Here is a 19938-nt window from a genome sequence, read left to right as displayed (position 1 = left end):
TTTTCCTGCCAAAAGTCCAGAAGTGAGGTCACCATGGCTCTTCAGAGTGTGGCACACTTTATTTTTATGCACATTGAGTGCTTCTAGCATTGCCCTGTTCAAGAGCCTGAAAACAAAAAGCTGCAATCATCTGTTCAAGACTTTTTAAAAAATACATGTTTGTTCTATCCTCATTTAAGGCATTTCTTTGTTAAAAAAAGAGAATAGACATACAGAAAACAGTTCCATTTCAGAAGGGTGTCTTCATATGGTACATATTTGCTGATGGCTGAAGAAGCCAATTCTCAAGAGGTAGCACCTGCCAGAAGTGTCACACACGAAGCTAGGAAGCTGCACTATTTTGTTTCTCGTGTTGGAGTCTATTCCCAATCTGCAATAGCACAGTCATTGTGGTGATGTGTGCCAATCAACATGTGATGTCACCATTTCCCTCAGTGGTCAACTGGCGACTCCCAGACACAATAAATCGATATCTAGAACCCTCAGTGCACACTTGCACACATCTGAAATGAATCTTTGGGCATCCTACTGAACCTCTGGCTCCAACCAACTCACTGAACAAGAAGTCTTTGGTATGCAATTGTCTTTCATCTTGCAAAGTACCCAAGCCAATGAAGCTGCCTGTGTTAATTAATGCCAGATTACCTGGAGCTCTGCCTTTGAAAGGACTGCAACATTCACAATTTTACCCTGCCAGGACATAGGCATAATACACCACAGACAGCAAAGGTGAAACATGTTAAGCCTCTTTTCTTAAATTAATCATCCACATAACACACATACAGCAAGGTGCTGGGAAGACAGGATCAAGCTGATGGTTTATAAGGCCCATAAGTCAGCAATAGTCATCTCCAGAAAGAAAGAAACAAACAATCTAACCACTGCCTCTTGACATTCCCTATTCAAGCTTTCCAGTACAGTTACAATACTGGCAACTAACCAACAACGTGGAAAATATGAGTGCACAGGACAAATCTAACCAACCAAAACTGCCCCATCAGAGTATGCTCGATCATCAGTAAAGTGATGGAAGGTAACATCGACAGTGCTATCAAGCAGCACTGGACTTAACATAACCAACTCAGTGACACTCAGTTTAGATCCCACCACACAGTATCTGACTTTATTACAGCCTTGGTTCAAACATGGACAAAAAAAAAGCCGAATTCCAGAGGTGAGGTGAGAGTGATAGCCTTTCATCAAGGCCACATATGTGGCATCAAGGAGCCCTAGGAAAACTAGATTCAATGGGAATCGGGGCAAACTCTCCATTGATTGGAGTCAAATCTGGTACATAGGAAGATCGCCTTGGTTGTTCGAGGTCAATCATCTAAACTCCAGGACATCTCTGCAGGTTTTCTCCAAGGTAGGTACCTAGGCTGAATCATCTTCAGTTACTTCATCAACGATGTTCCCCCCATTATAAAGGTCAGAAGTGGAGATGTTCACCAATAATTGCACAATGTTCAGCACCATTTACAGTTCCTAAGGCACCGAAGCTGTTCATGTTTAAATGCAACAGGATCCGGACAGTATCCAGACTTGGGTCGACAAATGGCAACAAACAGCTGTGCCACACAAAAGCTAGACAATGACCATCTCACCAGTGCCCTTGACATTCCATGGGATTACCATCCCTGAATCACCCATTGCCAACATCCTAGGAGTTACCATTGACCAGAAATTCAACTGGACTTGCTATAAGAACAGGTCAAAGGCCAGGAATACTGCAGAGGGTAATTCACCTCCTGACTCCCCAGAGCCTGTCCACGAACTACAAAGCAGAAGTCAGGAGTTTGATGGAATACTGTCTACTTGCCTGAATGGATGCAGCTCCAACAACACTCAAGAGACTTTAAACCATCCAAGATAAAGCAGCCTGCGTGGCTGGCACCACATGTATAATATCCACTCCCTCCACCACCAACACTCAGTGCATAATGCTACGATTATCTACGAGGTACACTGCAGAAATTCACCGAAATTCCTTATAGGGTGATAGAGCTGCAATTTTTGTGTCCCATGATCATGGTTACAACCATTATTAAAACATGTTTCACATAATAAATCAGGGCATTGTGACAACGATTATTTGAGCATCTGATTAATACAAGACAAGCAATCTGCTATTACCAGAAATTAGGTAGAGGAGTAGACACGTTGCCAAAGTTTTTTGTCTTGTACAACAAATTACACGGCAGGAGAAAAAGTTGATTGTTTGGCAAGTCGATTCTAATCGACAGAGGCATTGATATGGAGAAAGCAACAGGCAACTATAGTGTCTCCCAGTGCCCAGTTATTTCAAAATATGTGTAAGATTTAAATATATTTCCTCTCTTTGCTGGATGTATGTAATGTCTAACAAGTGTATATAAGTTGTGTTACAAGCCAAGCTGATCATCCAGAATTGGCTGTTATTGTAGCTATTAGCACATTCGAGATTGTTCAGCAAGTGTTGCTCAAACTTTGAATTGTGCTCACATGTCATGAGTTCAAATTCAAGGCTGCCCTGTCAGAGTCTCTGATCCAAGGTCACCACTGTGGTCTCAGAGATGGTGATACACAATTTAGGAACCCAGAATTCACATGGAGTGAAGTCAATGTTTTTATAAGTGCAGGCTTTTTAACTTTGCTGTTCATACTAACGTACAAGTTGACAACACACACACCAAACTCTTTATTTTTAATCAGATTGCTACCTCTGCTGAAATATCCAAAGAAGTTAACATCATGAAAATCAAAGCTTAAATAGGAAAGAAACACATTTTGAATGAGAAATTAAACATTTATGGGCCAAATTTCCAAAACAATTCGGAGACTATGCAACAAATGTCTTTAAAATATAAAATTAAGTCAGTAGCTATATATCAAGAACAGTATGAACAATAAATTACCATTCACAAGATTGTTTAATTGTTGCCCTAACGTAGCAGCATTGCAAAATTATACACTCGCAGTTAGCTGTTTATCGCTACTTGTATAGTCTATCAATCTACCCAATTAATCTTACCTAGCTGGTTTATAATGGTCTCTTTCTCAGGTTTTTGATCTAACACCTCTTGCTGACTAACTGATGTTTTAGATTCTCTTTCTTCCTCTGACAGACCATGGCAAAAAGAATAAATTAGTGTTACAAGTTGCTCTTAAAAATACTTTACTAAATGATCTTAACATTTAGCAAAGGTTGTCGCAACACAGAATACAGTGAGGAATGCAACTAAAGTAAAATAGTTTAATGCTAGTATAGATGCAAAACAACAATTTTGTATTTTACGGAGCTTGCAGTTATGCAAAGTGGGCATGCATATCAAGTAGTAAGTTTTCAACTTAGTCAAACTTTCCAAGGAAAGCACTCCTGCACTGGAATGGAAACATTTCAGTCAAGTAAGCAAACTCCTAAAAATGTATTCAACAGCCTGGGCTTAAGCCCTGTAGCAAGTAGCTTTCTTAATCTCTTGATCAAGGTGCAGTATGTGCCTTAGGATACAGTGTGGCCAAAGTATAAGCACAAGAATATATAAATGAACACACTAAGTTTTGCATAGCAGTATGATCACTTTTGCAAACTGAAGGCATAATCTAAAGTTCACAGTTGAGAAAGGTGTTGAATTCTCTAGAATGTTGTCTGCACTTGACAAAAGGTCACAAATAGGCCACAAGACCATGACAAATAGAAACAGGTAAGGCTGTTTGGCCCCTTCAGCCATTCAATAGGCTCATGATTGATCTGATACTCCTCATGACCACTTTCCTTCCCTCTCCCCATAACTTCTGATTCCCAAACTGATCAAGAATCCATCAATCACAGCATTAAATATACACAAGGAGTCTGTGACAAGGATTTTGACACAGCTCTCTGTGACAAGGATTTCAAAGATACGCAGCTCAGAGAAGAAATTCCTTCTCATCTCAAAATTAAATTAGCATCCCTTATTTCTGAATCTATGCCCTCTGGTCCTGGACTCTCAGGAGTATTTATCCTGTCAAGCCACTTAAGAACTCTACATATTTGAATGAGATCACCTGTCATTCTTCTAAATTCCAATTAGTCCCAAACTGTTCGGCATTTGCCCATTAAGACAATCCCTCCATACCAGGGATAATGAGTCTTGACCCGAAACATCAACTTTCCTGCTCCTCTGATGGTGCCTAGCCTACTGTATTCTTCCAGCTCCACACTGCGTTATCTCATCATTCTAATGAAACTTCTTTGAACTGCCTCCATTGAAAAAGGATATTTTCTCAAAAAAAAGGGACAAAAACTGTTCACAGTACTCCAGACATGGTCTCACCAGCACCTTGTACAGATGCAGTAAGACATCCTTACTCTTGTATTCCAACTCCCCTGAAATAACTTTCCTGATTAGCTGCTGTATCTGTGTGCTAGCTTTCTGTGTTTTGTGCACAAATACCCTCAAGTCCCTTTGTGTTGCAATTTTCTACATTTAAATAATACTGTTCTTTTGTTCTTCCTTCCAAAATGAACAACATCATATTTACATTTTACTCCATTTGCCAACTTTTTTGCCCACTTTTTTAACCTAGTAATATCTCTCCAAACTGTTTGTATCCCTCTCTCAACATGCCTTTCCACCTATTTTTGTATCATCTGCAAATCTGGCTGCAGTACATTTGCTTCCTTCCTGCATGGCAATAATTTGTAATGTAAACAGTTGCAGCCCCAGTGTTGATCCCTGTTGAATCCCACTAGTCACAGGTCTCCAACCTGAACAAAAAAATCTTTTATTGCCATTCACTGTTTCCTGCACATTAGCCAATTCTCTATTCATGCTAATACACTACCTCCAATACTGTGGGCTCGTATCACAAAAGCTTTCATGAGGTACCTTCTGGAAGTCAAAATACAACACAAACTTGCATTTGTCGTACATGAAGCAGCAGGTAACAGTCTGTCCTGGACCTCAGAACAAATCAAAACCTCAGTCAAACAATGGTTTAACTACAAGGTAAATCAAAATCCAGCATAAGCCTAGTAAGGAACTGAGACACACACAAAGTCCTTAAAGCAGAGTTGGTAGATAAATGTTGACGCGGCAGAGATGATGAAATAACTGGCTTCAGTGACCACACTCCCACCATCCCCAACCAAATTGGGACTGAGGAGAAAGCTAACCAGAGAATCCTATTATGATTAAGCCACTCTGGACATTAGTGAACAGCAGAACGGGCCTCAACCAAGATGATCCTCAATAGCTTTTTTCCATTCACCATTTATGCATGCACTTTGAGCATGAAAGCTTGGTTCGGGTGCTGAAGTTTTAAAGAGACCACTGAACGGAAAAGTGGAACATAATATGTCAACTCATGATTATGAAAATATGTCAGCAATATACCCAAGCTTCCACAATCTGAAACTGTCATGTTCGAGAAGACATTTTATAAAGCAGAGTTAAAAACAGTTGGCCACTGCAATTTAAATAGTTCAGACTTATAAACACAAATCTATTCTCTCTTAAAATTAGTTTTAATATCTATGCCTGTCACAATAAACACTTTTTTGTATAACAGAGGATATGTTGGGCTGCTTGAAATGAACTGTTTCAACTCTCATCTTCAGCAAAATAAAACTGAGGGATGCCATTCAACCCATCTCATCAAGCAACATTCATTTTCATGAAGGATTCCTGATATTTTACTTCCTTTACTCAAAGAGTGAATGGGTGACTAATTCCATATTTTATGAAAACACGTGAAACATCTGTATTCCACATGAATTGTAGACAGTGAAATCTATTAAAGGATTTTCTTTGTCAAGGTGACAGTTGTTTACTATAAAACATAATACCTTCAACTCCTGATTTTGGTTTTCTCCTTTGGCCTTTTGCTGATGAAGGTCTGGGTATCCTGACCGGGCTCTCAGCCTTCAAAATAAAAAGTATCTGTAAATTCACAAATACTGCAGAAAGTGCCAATTATACAAGTAATGATGCCATCGACTATATGTAGCATATAGTCTAATTCTGGACACTTACAACACATCATTGGCAGTGAAAATTTATTCAATGACACATTTGAATCAATGGTACAACATCTAAACTCAGTTTCTAAATCAGCCTTGTGAGTGGAATATTAATCATTCCACAATAATTAAGTTCAGTAGGTGGTTAAATTAAGTTTCGTTGCACTTTGGTTTTGGTGCTATGCATTCTAACACTCAAAAGTGAGGTCTGAGATGGTAGTACACACGTTTGACAGGAAATATGCAGGATGTTAACTACAAAGGAGTTTATGACAAACAACAGCAATTTGCATTTGTACAGCACCTCTTCCTAGTAAATTATCATCACTCTGTGAAGACCCTCATCATAAGACAGAATATAGTTGAGGTACATAAAGAGACAGTAGGGAAAGTGACCAAATTTTAGACCGGAGGTGGATTTTACCAACATCTTAATGGAAGAAAGAGGCAGAAGGTTTGAGAAGGGAATCCGAAAATTTAGTATTCAAGCCTTGAACTACTTAAAACTCTAATGGTGGGGCAATAATAATCAGGGATGCTGAAGAAGGTATGATTAGAGAACTGCAAACATCTCACAGGACTGTCAGGCTAAAGGATATTTCTGATGTTGGAGAGGTCATGGAGTACTTTTAAAACAAAATGAAACCTTAATATCCAGAATTTGCTAAACTGAGGCAATCTAGGCCAGCGAACACCAGAATGCTGAGCTATGTTCTGTCTAAATTTTAAATGATGTTTTCTTCTGCTCAGACCTTCCATGTTTGTACAGGGCAATGACTTCCAAAATTGGAAATTAATGCTGAGAACAATGTTGTTACCCTGATCGGTGTGCATGGGCCTTCTGGCAGGCTGTGTGGCTGCCCATATGGGAATTAGAGTAGGCTCGGCAGCAGAGTTTTCAATGACAACTTTTCAACAGCACAGTATGCATTAGAATAGTCAAGTTGGGAGGCAACAAAGACCTTAATCAGAATTTCAGCAGCAGATGAATTGACATAAAGTACAGAGTTAGATGATGGTATGTGGAAATAAATGCTCATAGTGATGGTGCAGATGTATGTTTGGGAGCTCGTCTCAGATACAAATACGACCTTAACATCATGAGCAATCTGATTCAATTTCAGAGTTATCAGGGAGAGGGGTAAAGTTAAAGATTATGGAGTGGACATTGTCATGAGGACTGAAGTTTTGGATTTCCTAATAATTAGTGGGGAGAACACTTCTGCCCATCCAGTACTGAGATCAGAGAAGCACTTTTACAGGCACCGGAGTGGTTGTTAGAGAGGGCATGGTGAGCAGATCTGGAATCATCAGCATTCATATGGATACTCTTACTGCGTTTTGTATGATGTTGCTAAGCAATAGTATGTAATTAGGAAACAGAAGGAGGCGAGGATTTATCCAGAGGTAAAACAGTGAAAGAGCAGGAAGAGAAGTCATTCTAAATGATTCTCTGGCTATAATTAGATAGATAAGAATGGAACATCCCCAGCTGGACAACAGTACAGACAGTTGAAAGGGAATGTTGTAATCAAATGTGACAAAGTCAGATTAAAGACAAAGAGGGTTAGTATACTTTTGTCACAGACACAGAGGATGTAATTTATAACTTTGAGAACTGTTTCGTATCCGTGCAGTGATGAAAATCTGATTGGAATGATTCAAACAGAAAGCGCCATGATCAAAGGAGGAGATAACACATTCGAGCATTTTGTTGAAGGAAAATGTTGGGAAATGGCAGAAAATTTTGAAAGCTCAGCAAGGTCAAGTTTTTTTTTATTTGGGGAGAGTGGTCATAACAGCAGATTTGAAGGCGAATGGGACAGATTCTAAGATATTAGAACAATTGACCAAAATGGGACTCAGTTGGTACCGATGCTGGCTTCATACAGACAAATTACAATGCAGCAATTTGAATCATTGTAATTTTCACATGCCACAGTTCAGACAATGCACTTTGCTAAATGGCACAACTGAACAGACTGAAGGCATCACCTCAACTACTTAAATGGATTATAAACTACTTACTGGTTAGTTGCTCGATAATTTTTTGTGGGTATCTAGGTAACCATAGTGTTTAATTTTAATGCATCTCGCTCTTTCCAGTCTGCTTTTGGATTTATGAGGAGCAGTTTAAAGTACACTGCTGTATAAGGGACATTATGGAGAGTCTAAATAAAAAAAGACAGCTTCATGTCTCTCCCTTGTGCCAGAGACAAGTGTAAGAGTTTACACAGATTCCAGGTTTCCTGAACATGTAGCCTATCACTGAGTACAGACACATCTTGAAGACAGCTCATTTGTTTCTTAGCGGTTGGGCGTCTGAGGAAAACACATGCCTTAAACAGTTTTTTTTCCCAAGTTAGAGGAGAGAGGTTCTTATAAGCAAGAAGGTAAAAGGTTATACAGGTAAGGGAGAACATACAATAATAGGATTAGACACTACCTTACTGAATGGTGAAGGATCTGGAAACCAAGTAGCTTACTCCTGTTCCTGAACCAAAAAAATGATCTCACTCCCTCAGTATGCAACTACAGCAGGTGAATTCCTGTCATTCTGCTAGTAGTCATCATTCCTGTATTCTTTGGCAGTCTATTATTCAGTCAGTGTGTGACCCATTGACACAGTCTGACATTAGTGCTTGCAGATGAATCTTAGATTTGTCTGGCAACAATGCCATGTCAAAGAACAGCACCAGGAACTCTTCACTGCATTTATCAACATGAGCAAAGCATTTGAATTCAGCAAATGATGAGACTTTGTGGATTGTGCTCCAAAGATTTAGATTTCTAGTAAATGTCCATTATAATCCTGCAATTGCTTCATGATAATTTCACTGCAATGTGTCCCACAAGTAAATGAATGTCGGATTCTTCTTCAAAGGGAAACCAGAAATAGATGGCCCTCAAATTCCACAGTGAAGTAAAGCTGTTTGCTAGCCCCCATATTATTTACAATTTATCTAACAGTGGCTGTGCCCCTCATAAAAGATCAATTGCACTCTGGTGTCACTATTAAGCTCTAACATAGTCAACTCCATGCCAAACTAATCTCAGCACTCCAGCCATAAGTAATTTATAATTTCAGATGACTGAACTGTCATTGCAAGCCACTCTCAATTTCTTCGATTGTCCACACAAGAACTGCAGTCAGACCTCGAATGTTGCTAAAACGAGGCTCACCCATCAAACCACAACTGGCCATCCAAATATTGCACCATTTATATATGCGAAAGGACAGACTCAGGAACTTGTTAAGCATTTCCCGAACCTTAGCAGCCACCACTATCAACAAGGTCATAATTGATGAGGAAATCCAGCACCAGATCAGCTCCATCAGCTCAGGCCTGTACAAACTACAGCAGAAATTGCTTGACAACAAAGGTCTCCACAGGCCTGAGGAATCCTGTATTGCAGCATGGCCTAAACCTTATATCAGGAACAAATAACAGCACAGGAGAAATTCCATTAGCAATGCCTGTGCTGCATCCTCATAATTCAATAGGAGGACTGTCAAATAAACAGTGGTGTCTTTCTTAAACAACAAGTTCATTCTCGACAATGTGTAAAATTGCCCAAATACTTCCTGTACACAAAAAGCAGGATGAACTCCACACAGCCAATTACCTGAGGAAGGATCACTAAACCCAAAACATTAACTCTGATTTCTCTTCACAGATGCTGCCAGACCTGCTGAACTTTTCCAGCAACTTCTGTTTTTGCTCCAGCCAATTACTAACCCCTCAGTATACTCTTGATCATCAGTAAAGTGATGGAAAGTGTCATCGTCAGGGTTATCAAGAAGCACTTGCTCACTGATGCCCAGTTTGGGTTCAGCCAGGGCCACACAGCTTCTGACCTCATTATATCTTTGGTTCAATCACAGACAAAAGAACTGAATTCCAGAATATGGTGAGTGTGACTGCCCTTGACATCAAGGCCACACCTGACTCTCCACTGACATACTGGCACATAGGAAGATGGCTGTGGTTGTGGGAGATGATTCATCTCAGCTGCAGGACATCTCTGCAAGAATTTCTCTGGGTAGTGTTCTAGGCCCAACCATCTGCAGCTGCTTCAGCAATTACCAGCCCTCCAGCATAAGGTCAGAACTGGGGATGTTTGCCAATAATTGCACAATGTTCAGCACTATTTGTGGCTCCTCAGATACAGAAGCAGTCCATGCTCAAAGCAAAAGGATTTGGACATTATTCAGGCTTGGAATCAAAACTGGCAAGTAACATTCATACCATACAAATGCCAGGCAATGGCCATCTCCAATAAAAGACAATATAACTCTTGACTTTCAATGGTGTTACCATTGCTCCACCAACAACACCCTGGAGGTTGCCATTGACCAGTAGCTCAACTGGACTCATCACATAACTGCAGTAGCTACAAGATGGGGTCAGAGGCCAGGAACATTGTAGCAAGTAACTCAGCGCCTGGCTACCCAAAGCTGTCCACAATCTACAAGACTCAAATTAGAAGTGTGACAGAATACTTCTCACCTGCCTGAATTGGTGCAGCTCCAACAACACTCAAGAAGCCTGACACCATCCAAGATAAAGCAGTCCACTTGATTGGCACCACACCCAGAAACATTCACTCCCTCCACCACTGAAGTTTGGTAGCAGCAGTGTGTACCATCTCCAAGGTGTACAGCAGAAAAATCCTTCAAAAGAACCTTCCAAACACATCTAGAAGCTCAAGAGCAGCAGACACAGGGAAACACCACCACCTGCAAATTCCCCTCTAAGCCACTCCCCATCCTAACTTGGTAATATAATTGCTGTTCCTTCAATGTCACTGGGTCAAATCCCGGAAATCCCTCACTAAGGGTATCGTGGCTCTACCTATAGCACATGGACTGTAGGGGATCAAGAAGGCAGCTCACCAAGGCAACTGGGGTAGGATATAAATGTTGGCCAGCCAGAGATACCCTTATCCAATGACTGAATAAAAGATAGAACCACTATCACTCTGTTGGGGAGGTACCTCTACAATCCTCTGATCCATTAATAAACAAACAGATAGATGGACTGCTGTGATAGCCTGTAAACCCCTTTGAACAGTGGTAACCAGATCCATGACAGAAGTCTGAGCTTCCACTATTTCACTCAGATAGATGATGGAAGCTGCAATATTGTACATCAGATCATGAATCATCATGGTTCTACAGCTGTGTTAATGTAGGTGAACAAAGTTCCTTGCTAGAAAGGACAGACTCCAAGCTTTGTAGAAAGCCTCGTGAAAACTGGAGCTGGGCTCCTCCATGCTCCCTGACACTTAGCACAGGTTTTACCCGGAAGCTTTCCCTTTGCAACAATAGTAGTTGCAAATTTGAACTCCAGCAAGCTGGCACCCGCACTATCCGTCCTGCATGATCTTGCCTGATGTCTCCCTGTATATAAACTGTCTTCAAACCGAGCAATCTAAATAATTAATATTTGAAGAATAAGTGATGGTGTGTCCTCACCCTACTTCTTCCTCTTGCTTCACTGGCTGAGTTTTTCAAACTTTTCCATATGTGAAATGAAAAGGGACAAGGTTAACATGAAAGGAGGCAAGCAAAAGGGTAGTGAGTGAAGAGGGTTAGTTATGTAGATACCCTAATTGAGGAAACCTCCAGCATCTCTGGTCACTGTCTTCACAATGTTACTTCTCATGACAGCCAGTACTGTCTTGTCTCTAAGCTCAAAGCATGCAGCCTTGCCTCTCTTCCTTTACTTCTTTCTTGTTGCCTTCTGTTACATGCCAACTTCTCCAGCAAAAATAAGTACATGGGTGAATATCCTGCAATATACATGTAGTGAAACTATAATGGTTCAATGTATCTAATATGTCTGAGCTGAGAGTTGTGGTTGTGAGCTTTCCATCATGATGAGGCAAAGGATATGATTAAACGATTGAATACTGATTCCTAAAGACTGATGCCAGTAATGAGTGATGGAGTTGTAGTGAATTTAGCAGTGGATGGAACTGGTGATAAGATACACCAGTTGAAGATGAACTCAGCCACCTTGAAACCTTGCACAAGGTTGTTGAGCTTCTTCCTTTACAGCATTCATGTTGTTGAACCCACATTCCTAGCAGTGACCTCAGCCGTTACTTCATCCCTTTGTTTCCTGAATAGTCCAAAGGATCATCAGTCCCACTTTGGATGTAGATACATCACCTTTCCACGCGCTAATTAGATCTCCACTGCAGTGTTTATAATCTTTCACTCTCACATTCAGCTAGAGTTCAAAGCATAAGACCATAGAATGAGTTTTCAAATGACACCCACCCAGCGAAAACGCTGTCCACTTTAAGAAGAACAGGATGTAGTTCAGAGATAGTAGGAACTGCAGATGCTGGAGAATCTGAGATAACAAGGTGTAGAGCTGGATGAACATAGCAGGCCAAGCAGCATCAGAGGAGCGGGAAGGTTGACATTTTGGGCCCAGACCTGAAACGTCAGCTTTCCTGCTCCTCTAATGCTGCTTGGCCCACTATGTTCATCCAGCTTGACACCTAGTTATCTCAGGTTGTATTTCAGTAGTACAGGCCACTCTGGATATTGAGCCCTCTGATGACACATGCAGCCAATGAACAATGTGGATGCCACAGGTGTCAGATACAATCATTTAAAACAGCAGATAGCATAGTTTCATCATGCCTCCCCCAATGCAATGCATGGAGTGAGTTAATCACATGCTGCAATCCCCGCATTCATTTTCTGACAGAGGAGTGGGAGTATTAGTTAAATTTAACTTCCATTTGTTCATATGACTGGGCCATATTTCCCCCCGGTAAAAAATTGGGAATACAATGTATTGCACCAATTAGTTTACAAATAGTAATGTTGTATTTCAGATGGAGGCGGAGTGATTTATGTCAAACAGAAGTCACTGCTTAAAGCTTGGAGCTGCACAATTCAAGCTTCTTCCACATATATCACCATCTGATGACCAAACATTCCCTGCATTTGGCCGGTACAAATCCAGAGAAAAAGCCAATAGTCAAGCTCCTCTATCTACTTTAGTCACACCTCCTGCTGACTGATTAAAGATTCCTATCAGATGTGGCTCAACATGTAAGGCCACATTGTGGACTGAGTAATATGTGCATTAACATATAAATAACAGATTTTGGATAATTTGAAGTTTACCAAAGTTAATTGAAGCTTTATTTTAGAATGGCCGTCTTACTTATTAAATAAATATTCTAATGAACATCTACAGGAATTATGTAAACAGTGAAATACCTTTGTTCCAGGAATCTCAACTACTTTATCCTGCTTGCAGTAATTAAAATAAAAATAATTAAGTAGTGAGCATACAGAAAGTTAGCAAAACTATTTATTTTACAAACTGCAACAGTGCAAATATTAATATTAATGTATTTCCAAAAAGCAAACCTTGCAAATCTTTTAAATTAAGCAAAGAAGAAAAATTTGAAGGAAGTAAATTAAGCGTTAACCTATCACTAAGTGCTGGGAAATAATCAAAACCCAGAAGTCAAAATCAACCTGATTTTACAAATAATGATCCAGTAATGTTTTTAGTCTGAAACAAATAGTCAAAGCAGTTCTACAAATCATGAATCCCTAATGACAATAATCTTCAGCACCTAATCGAAAGAAAAAAAACCTTAAAAATGTTTCTAATTGTATACTGGAGGTATGAGTTTATGAATACTCCAATACCATAGCTTTTAGCAAGAATATGTAAAAGGGCATGAAAAGATCAGCTGATCTATCAAGCCTGTCCCATCCCACATAATGCAACCTTAGCTAGCCATTCACTCCGTTATCCGTTCTGCAGCCATACAATCATCTGGAGGAGTCAGTCGAGGATTTCCCAAAGATGGGGATCAGGGCCTCAAATGAAGTCACTAGCTAAAATTTTGGAGTCATGAGACCACAGAAAGTAATGGCCCGGTTGGAGCTCTAACCAAGGTACAATAAGTGTGGGGCTGGAGGAATACTGCAGGTCAGGCAGCATCAGAGCAGCAGACAAGTCAATGTGTCAGGTTTAAAACCCAATACGTTGACTTTCCTGCTCCTCTGATACTGCCTGATCTGCTGTGTTCCTCCACCTCCACACTGTATTTACTTTGACTTCAGCATCTGCAGTTCTTGCTTTCTCCACAGTACAACACCTAACAGGCTCTTGCTCTTACATCTCCTACTGTGGCGGGGTGGGGGAACAGTGACAATTTTCACACGTCAAAATGGGATCATAGTGGAATAGGTTTGGGAATCACTGAGTTAGTCAAAAGACATCTTATGCCTATTTCAGGAAAACAAAAGTTTTTTCCATGCCCCCAGCCCCCTCTTGTAAGCAAGAAATCTGTAGAAAACCACAGTGGTTGACACCACTATCGTTGTCAATCTTGCTACCTTTAATAACTTAAGATGTGTTCTGTTGTCAGAAACATATTCATCTGCATATTGAATGGTACACATATCCTTTGACCTTTATGGATTCAATGCCTGCTAGCTGGACCAGTTCCCTGATTGAATCAGATTAAACAGCTCCAATCAGTGAGCCTGGTTGACATATAACAAGGGTGAGTATCACGGAAAATGACACTCTGGCACCTGACTCTGAATGAGGCAGCGCTAAAGTCAAGGACTGTTCGCTTGTAAATAAAGGATTCACATGTGAATAAAAGTGAAGTGATATTGGCCTTTGTGGAGTTATTTCAGTTTCTTTGTACAGGCATGAAACTACACGATACAGCACTAATGTTATTTACTGTTACTGACCCAATCTTACAAATTTCTTTTCTGCTCATCAACAAACAACACAAACTTGGGCATGATGTGCCAAATGGATTCCTTTACATTATGACTATTGCTGCACTATATCCAGCCACTCAACTTCTAAAAGTTTAATTGCTTCCTTCAAGGCATCAGCAGTATTTAAATGGGCAGCACTCCCAAATCTGATTGAATAGGCTGTGAGTTAAGCACATAATTAACGTTACACTCCAGTGCAAAACTGAAAGAATGTTAGTGGTAATGGGAACTGCAGATGCTGAAGAATCTGAGATAACAAAGTGTGGAGCTGGATGAACACAGCAGGCCAAGCAGCATCTTAGGAGCACAAAAGTTCTCGTTTCAGGCCTAGACCCTTCATCAGAAAAGGGGGAGGGGGAGATGGTTCTGAAATAAATAGGGAGAGAGGGGGAGGCGGATTGAAGGTGGATAGAGGAGAGTTGCAGTGGGACAGAGATCCCCTGAGGTTTGTCCGGAGGGAGTAGGGTAACTTCTTCAGATTAGGTATCCCAGTGGTGTTGTCTTCCAGATAAGAGACTTCAAAGCAAAACCTTGCTTGCCCTCTCAAGTTAATATCTGAAATATTCCATAATACCATTTAAAGAAAAAGTGTTCACTTTAGTATGCTGGGCATAGCCAATAGGTGCATTCATGTCAGTTTCAGTGTAGAAACCCTCATCTTCCCCTAATCAACCCAACAGTGGCACTTCAGTTATACTTCAATAAAACAGGTACCTGGTATTTAATAGAATAAATCACCTCCTTCGTGTCAGTTCAGTGTTTGGCCAGGTATGGAGCAGAATATTTTCAGACAATGATCTCCAACCTTAGATTTCGGTCACGGTTATCATGCAGTGGACAGCTCACTCTCCTTTAGGCTTTAGAGATTTGAATAATCTAAAGCAGGCACCTTGAAGCACTGGAGAAGTACCAGGGGCGGTGCCTTTGCAAGATCCTTCAAATCCAGTGGGAAGAAAAGCATTTTACCAACAGCATTCTCTCTAAAACCAATACGGCCAGCAAGGATTAATGACTCAAAATCAGGTCCACTGGGCTTGTGAGGTTGCTTATATGTCTGACACCTGACTCCAGAAACACGTGCTCCTTGCAAACCTCGGTTGTGGCAGAAGATGACAGGAGACAACAGAAATGCTTTAGGGAAGTTCTCAAAGCTTCTTTGAAGAGGTTAAACAGCAACCAATTCCATAATTGCAGTTCCAACCAATCAAATGTAGGAACTTCACAGATACATTAAGAGACTTCATCAGGAACTTAGATGCATACTCGAAGCATAAGACAAAGTCCACACATTTCCAAACAATTCATCTACCCAATCCTTCAGACACTGTTTGCCCCACCTGTCAGAGTCTGTAGATCACTCATTAGATTTAAGAGAAGTCATTAAATTGGAGTGGAAACAAGTCATCCTTGATCCTGGCAGGGGGACCTATGTATAATAAGTAAATATATTAAGACTGTCAAGTTTGCTCCACAAAGATTGATCCACCCTGCTTGTATTTTCAAAGGAAGGTTAAAACGGTCTCAAGTTTTTCACTAAAGTATTCCCGATTGCATAATTCCCAACATGTAAACTACCTTCAATCTTTTTTCTCCAAACTTTTCCTGTCATTGAATTTGCAATACTTGACAACAAGTGAGGCCAATGCTTCCCAAACTTTTTTCACACTTCAATCCTAAAGTGAGAGCAAGGGGAGTTGTTGAACAGTGTTTTTACCCAAAATCTTTTGAAGAGTGATGGAACTTCACAGCCTGAAGCAATACAACTCAGCAATGAATCCCATCCAGCACAGCAAATGTTCAAAGAATCTCTTCCATTCCAAGTATACCAATGGAAGTCCCCTTTTAGCCAATTAGAGCACTGAAATCATGAACAAGTGGGGGACAGTGCCTCAGTGGTTAGCACTGCTGCCTTACAGCACCAGGGACCCATGTGCAATTCCACCCTTGTTTGTATGGAGTTTGCATATTCTCCCTTGGTCTGTGTGGGTTTCCTCTGGGTGCTCTGGTTTCCTCCCACAGTCCAAAGATGTAAAGGTTAGGCGGATTGGCCATGTTAAAATGTCCATAGTGCGCATAATGTGCTGTCCAGGTGAATCAGCCATGGGAAATGCAGGGTTACAGGGGCAGGGTAGGGGGCTTGTCTGGGTGGGATGCTTTTCAGAGGGTCGGTGTGGGCTCGATGGACCGAATGGCCTGTTTCCATGCTTTGGGGATTCTATGAACAACCAAACTGCAAAAAGCTGTCCCCTTGATAAACCTTCTGGAGAAAAAATATTCACAAAGGCATGACTCCACTGCTGTTTGAGTTGAAACATAATTCGGGAATCGCTGATCTTGTTCAAGACTAATCCTGTACTCCTCAAATGACCAAGCAAATACATTTCCAAAAAATATTTCTGGATGGTAAGCTTGAATCCCTTCAGATTAACTGAGGCCTACTCTAGTGCTACTACTGCCTTTCGGGCAGGATCTATAATTCAGCACTGTTCAAGGATCAACCTGATCAGCTGATCACAAAAACCAACAGAACAATCGATCTAATCTTTCAAACGAACATTGTTAGACTGTTGTTGTTAAACTGCCTTTCCAGCGGTGGCTTTTCTCCTTCTTGCTTCTACTTGGATCTCTATCCAAGATACTGCTCCTTTTACAAAGGACTTACAGATACTTTTATATCTTGGTGGCTAGAGGTAAAAAAAAAATTCTGCTTTTGTGTTCAATTGAAATGCTCTGAAGCAATGATACATGACATAAAACATACGTATTAGCACACGCAAGGATAATAAGGAAATATCAAAAGGTCCAAACCATCCAAGTAGCATGCAATTTTACATGCCATTCACCTATCCCTAATTAATTGCTGCCTGACAGTTACAAAATAATTGAGGAGAAAACCTGCAGCCAGTTCAGGAGAAATATCTGGGAAATTGCAAACTCTCTCTAAGCAAAGAAGCAAGATCCACTTAACCAACAAAATAAAATCAGAGCCATTTCTGGGAAGAGACTTTCCTTCCATAACTGAAGGCATCCTCAATAATTGCATTCTCCAGCTTTTAATTTTGAATTGAGGTTTCTTGCAGATACGGTGCAGTCAGATGCTGAATAAATTGAATAGAAACCACTATGCTATTTACGTTCGCTGTGGTGTGGGAGCAAATACATGATTTTGCTTTGCTTTTGCCACTGGAATTTAGAATGCACTGATGCCACTTACAGTACAAAACAACCAGCTAGATAGAGTTTGTGAAGAGCAAGTCCATATAAATATAGCAATAAAAATGTATTTCTTTTGCTGTAAAATGATATATGTACATTACAGGCATGATTTCATCTTGAGAATATTGGTAAATTATTTTTTGCCTGGTTCAACACCCTAACTGAATTTTTTGGAAACACCATAAGATTTGCTTAGAGGTAGAGGTAGCTAAAGTGGAGAGTCATCTACAGTAAATAGTTTGCACACAACAAATTTTCTCCCATGTTAAGCACAATTTACATACCTCTTGGTCTACATCAACTTTGTTGTCTTTCTTCATCACCTCTGGAGGCTGCTTGTGGGGTTTTTCCTCTGCTGCAACTTTAGGCTACAGAAATAAAAAGCAGTACCAAAGTTATCACAACTACTGTAGCTGTATGCAAGCGTCTTCTCAAGGAAAGCCAATGGATGGACAATAAATATCAGCCTCACAAGCAACACTCCCAAGAATGTTTTTTTTTAAAAAGAATAAAATATTTCAAACAAAAACAATAATCCATGGTATTACACAAATGACTAGATCTCAAAATATGTAGTGTATAGTCAGACTAACTTCTGATGAGCAAAGCTATTCAGCTTTTATTTCTTTATTTTTCTAATTTATTCTTTTTATTTTGTACTTTTGTACATAAGATGGCATGAAACCAATAATGCTGAACATTCTATTTCTTTATTTTACTATATTTTTCCTAAAAATTTGTACTTCAGAATCTGTACCTCGGTACCTTTGTACCCAAGATGGCATCCACAGTGGTGATGTGTGAACATTTCACTGTACTCATGTGATTACATGTGACAATAAAGCTAACTGTAATTCTAAGTCCTTTTGTCTACTTCTTCTCATTCTTGTAAGGTACCAGCACCTACCTGAATACCTTCCCATTTCAGTATCCCGCATGTTCTTGCACTAATCCATTTTTTCTGGCCTCAGCCACTTTTCCTGGCAATGTGTTCCAGTTACTGTTATCTTATGTGAAAAAAATACAGTGATTTCTGCCTTAGGTTTATCCCAATGTTAGTTGTGGCTCAGTTACCTGTACATTTCTGGGTTTTCTGGGTTTTCACCCAATTCTAGGACTTCAGCATCAAAATTCAAAATTAGCACTTCAGTTCAGCACTGAGACAGCATTGTATTGCTGGATATGCTATCTTTTGGATGAGAGCTTAAATCAAGACACCATATCTGCTTCAATTTAGATGGATTTAAAAGATCCCATCGCATTATTCTAAATAAGAGCAGACTTGATATCCCTACTTCCTGATTGACAATTATCCCTCAATCAAGAACACAACAAAACAGTTCATTTTGATAATTATTATATTGCTGCTTGTGGAGGTTTGCTGAGTGCAAATTAGCTGCTATATTCCCTATATTACAACTGTGATTACACTTCAAAAAGTACTTAAATGGCTAAAAAGTGCTTTGAAAGGTTTGGTGTTGTGGAGAACACTGCAGAAATGATTGTCTCTCTTTCTACATGCGCAAACCTGCAACTTATAATATCATTGTATTGTCACATTTAAAATAATAATTTGGGTTCATTATTTACCATATTCCATTATATACATTTTCAAAAATTTGCTCATTGGATGTAGGTGTTGCTGGCTAGATCAGGATTTTACTAAAGTAAAAGATTGCTGTCAGGTTAAAAATGTTGCAATAAGAAGAAAATCATTGTGCAGGGTACTCTAAAACCCCTTCAAGCTCAATGATGGATAGCTGATTTTTCATGTAATACCAAACAGGATAAAGTCAAGATTCCTGCTAGATTTTTCAAAGGGTGTTATAGAGAATTTGCTGAATTGATTACAGACAATTGAAGTTTGCTGTGAGCAAGTAAATTTAAGAAGGTCGTGGTGACCTGCCTCCTTGAACTGCTGCAGTTGGTTCTGCTGCAGAGGGGAGGGGTAAAA

General features: G+C 40.0%; 1 protein-coding gene across 4 annotated transcripts in view; it reads right to left on the bottom strand.

Moving 5' to 3' along the window:
• traf3ip1 (TNF receptor-associated factor 3 interacting protein 1) overlaps nucleotides 1–19938 on the bottom strand; it is a 143816-nt gene that overhangs the window by 74484 nt on the left and 49394 nt on the right. For 3 of the 4 annotated variants that reach the window (XM_048534641.1, XM_048534643.2, XM_059647099.1), the window contains exons 6-8: nucleotides 18269–18352; nucleotides 13230–13259; nucleotides 5807–5882 (exon numbers count right to left, since the gene is read on the bottom strand). In XM_048534641.1, coding sequence (XP_048390598.1) covers nucleotides 5807–5882; nucleotides 13230–13259; nucleotides 18269–18352 — 190 coding nt within the window. The remainder of the gene's footprint in view (nucleotides 1–5806; nucleotides 5883–13229; nucleotides 13260–18268; nucleotides 18353–19938) is intronic. The other variant, XM_048534642.1, reaches the window with a different exon arrangement.

Source organism: Stegostoma tigrinum, chromosome 7 (genome assembly GCF_030684315.1).
Source record: "Stegostoma tigrinum isolate sSteTig4 chromosome 7, sSteTig4.hap1, whole genome shotgun sequence".
Lineage (NCBI taxonomy): Eukaryota > Metazoa > Chordata > Chondrichthyes > Orectolobiformes > Stegostomatidae > Stegostoma > Stegostoma tigrinum.
Note: the sequence above shows the minus strand (reverse complement) of the source record. Positions and strands in the feature narration are given on the sequence as shown.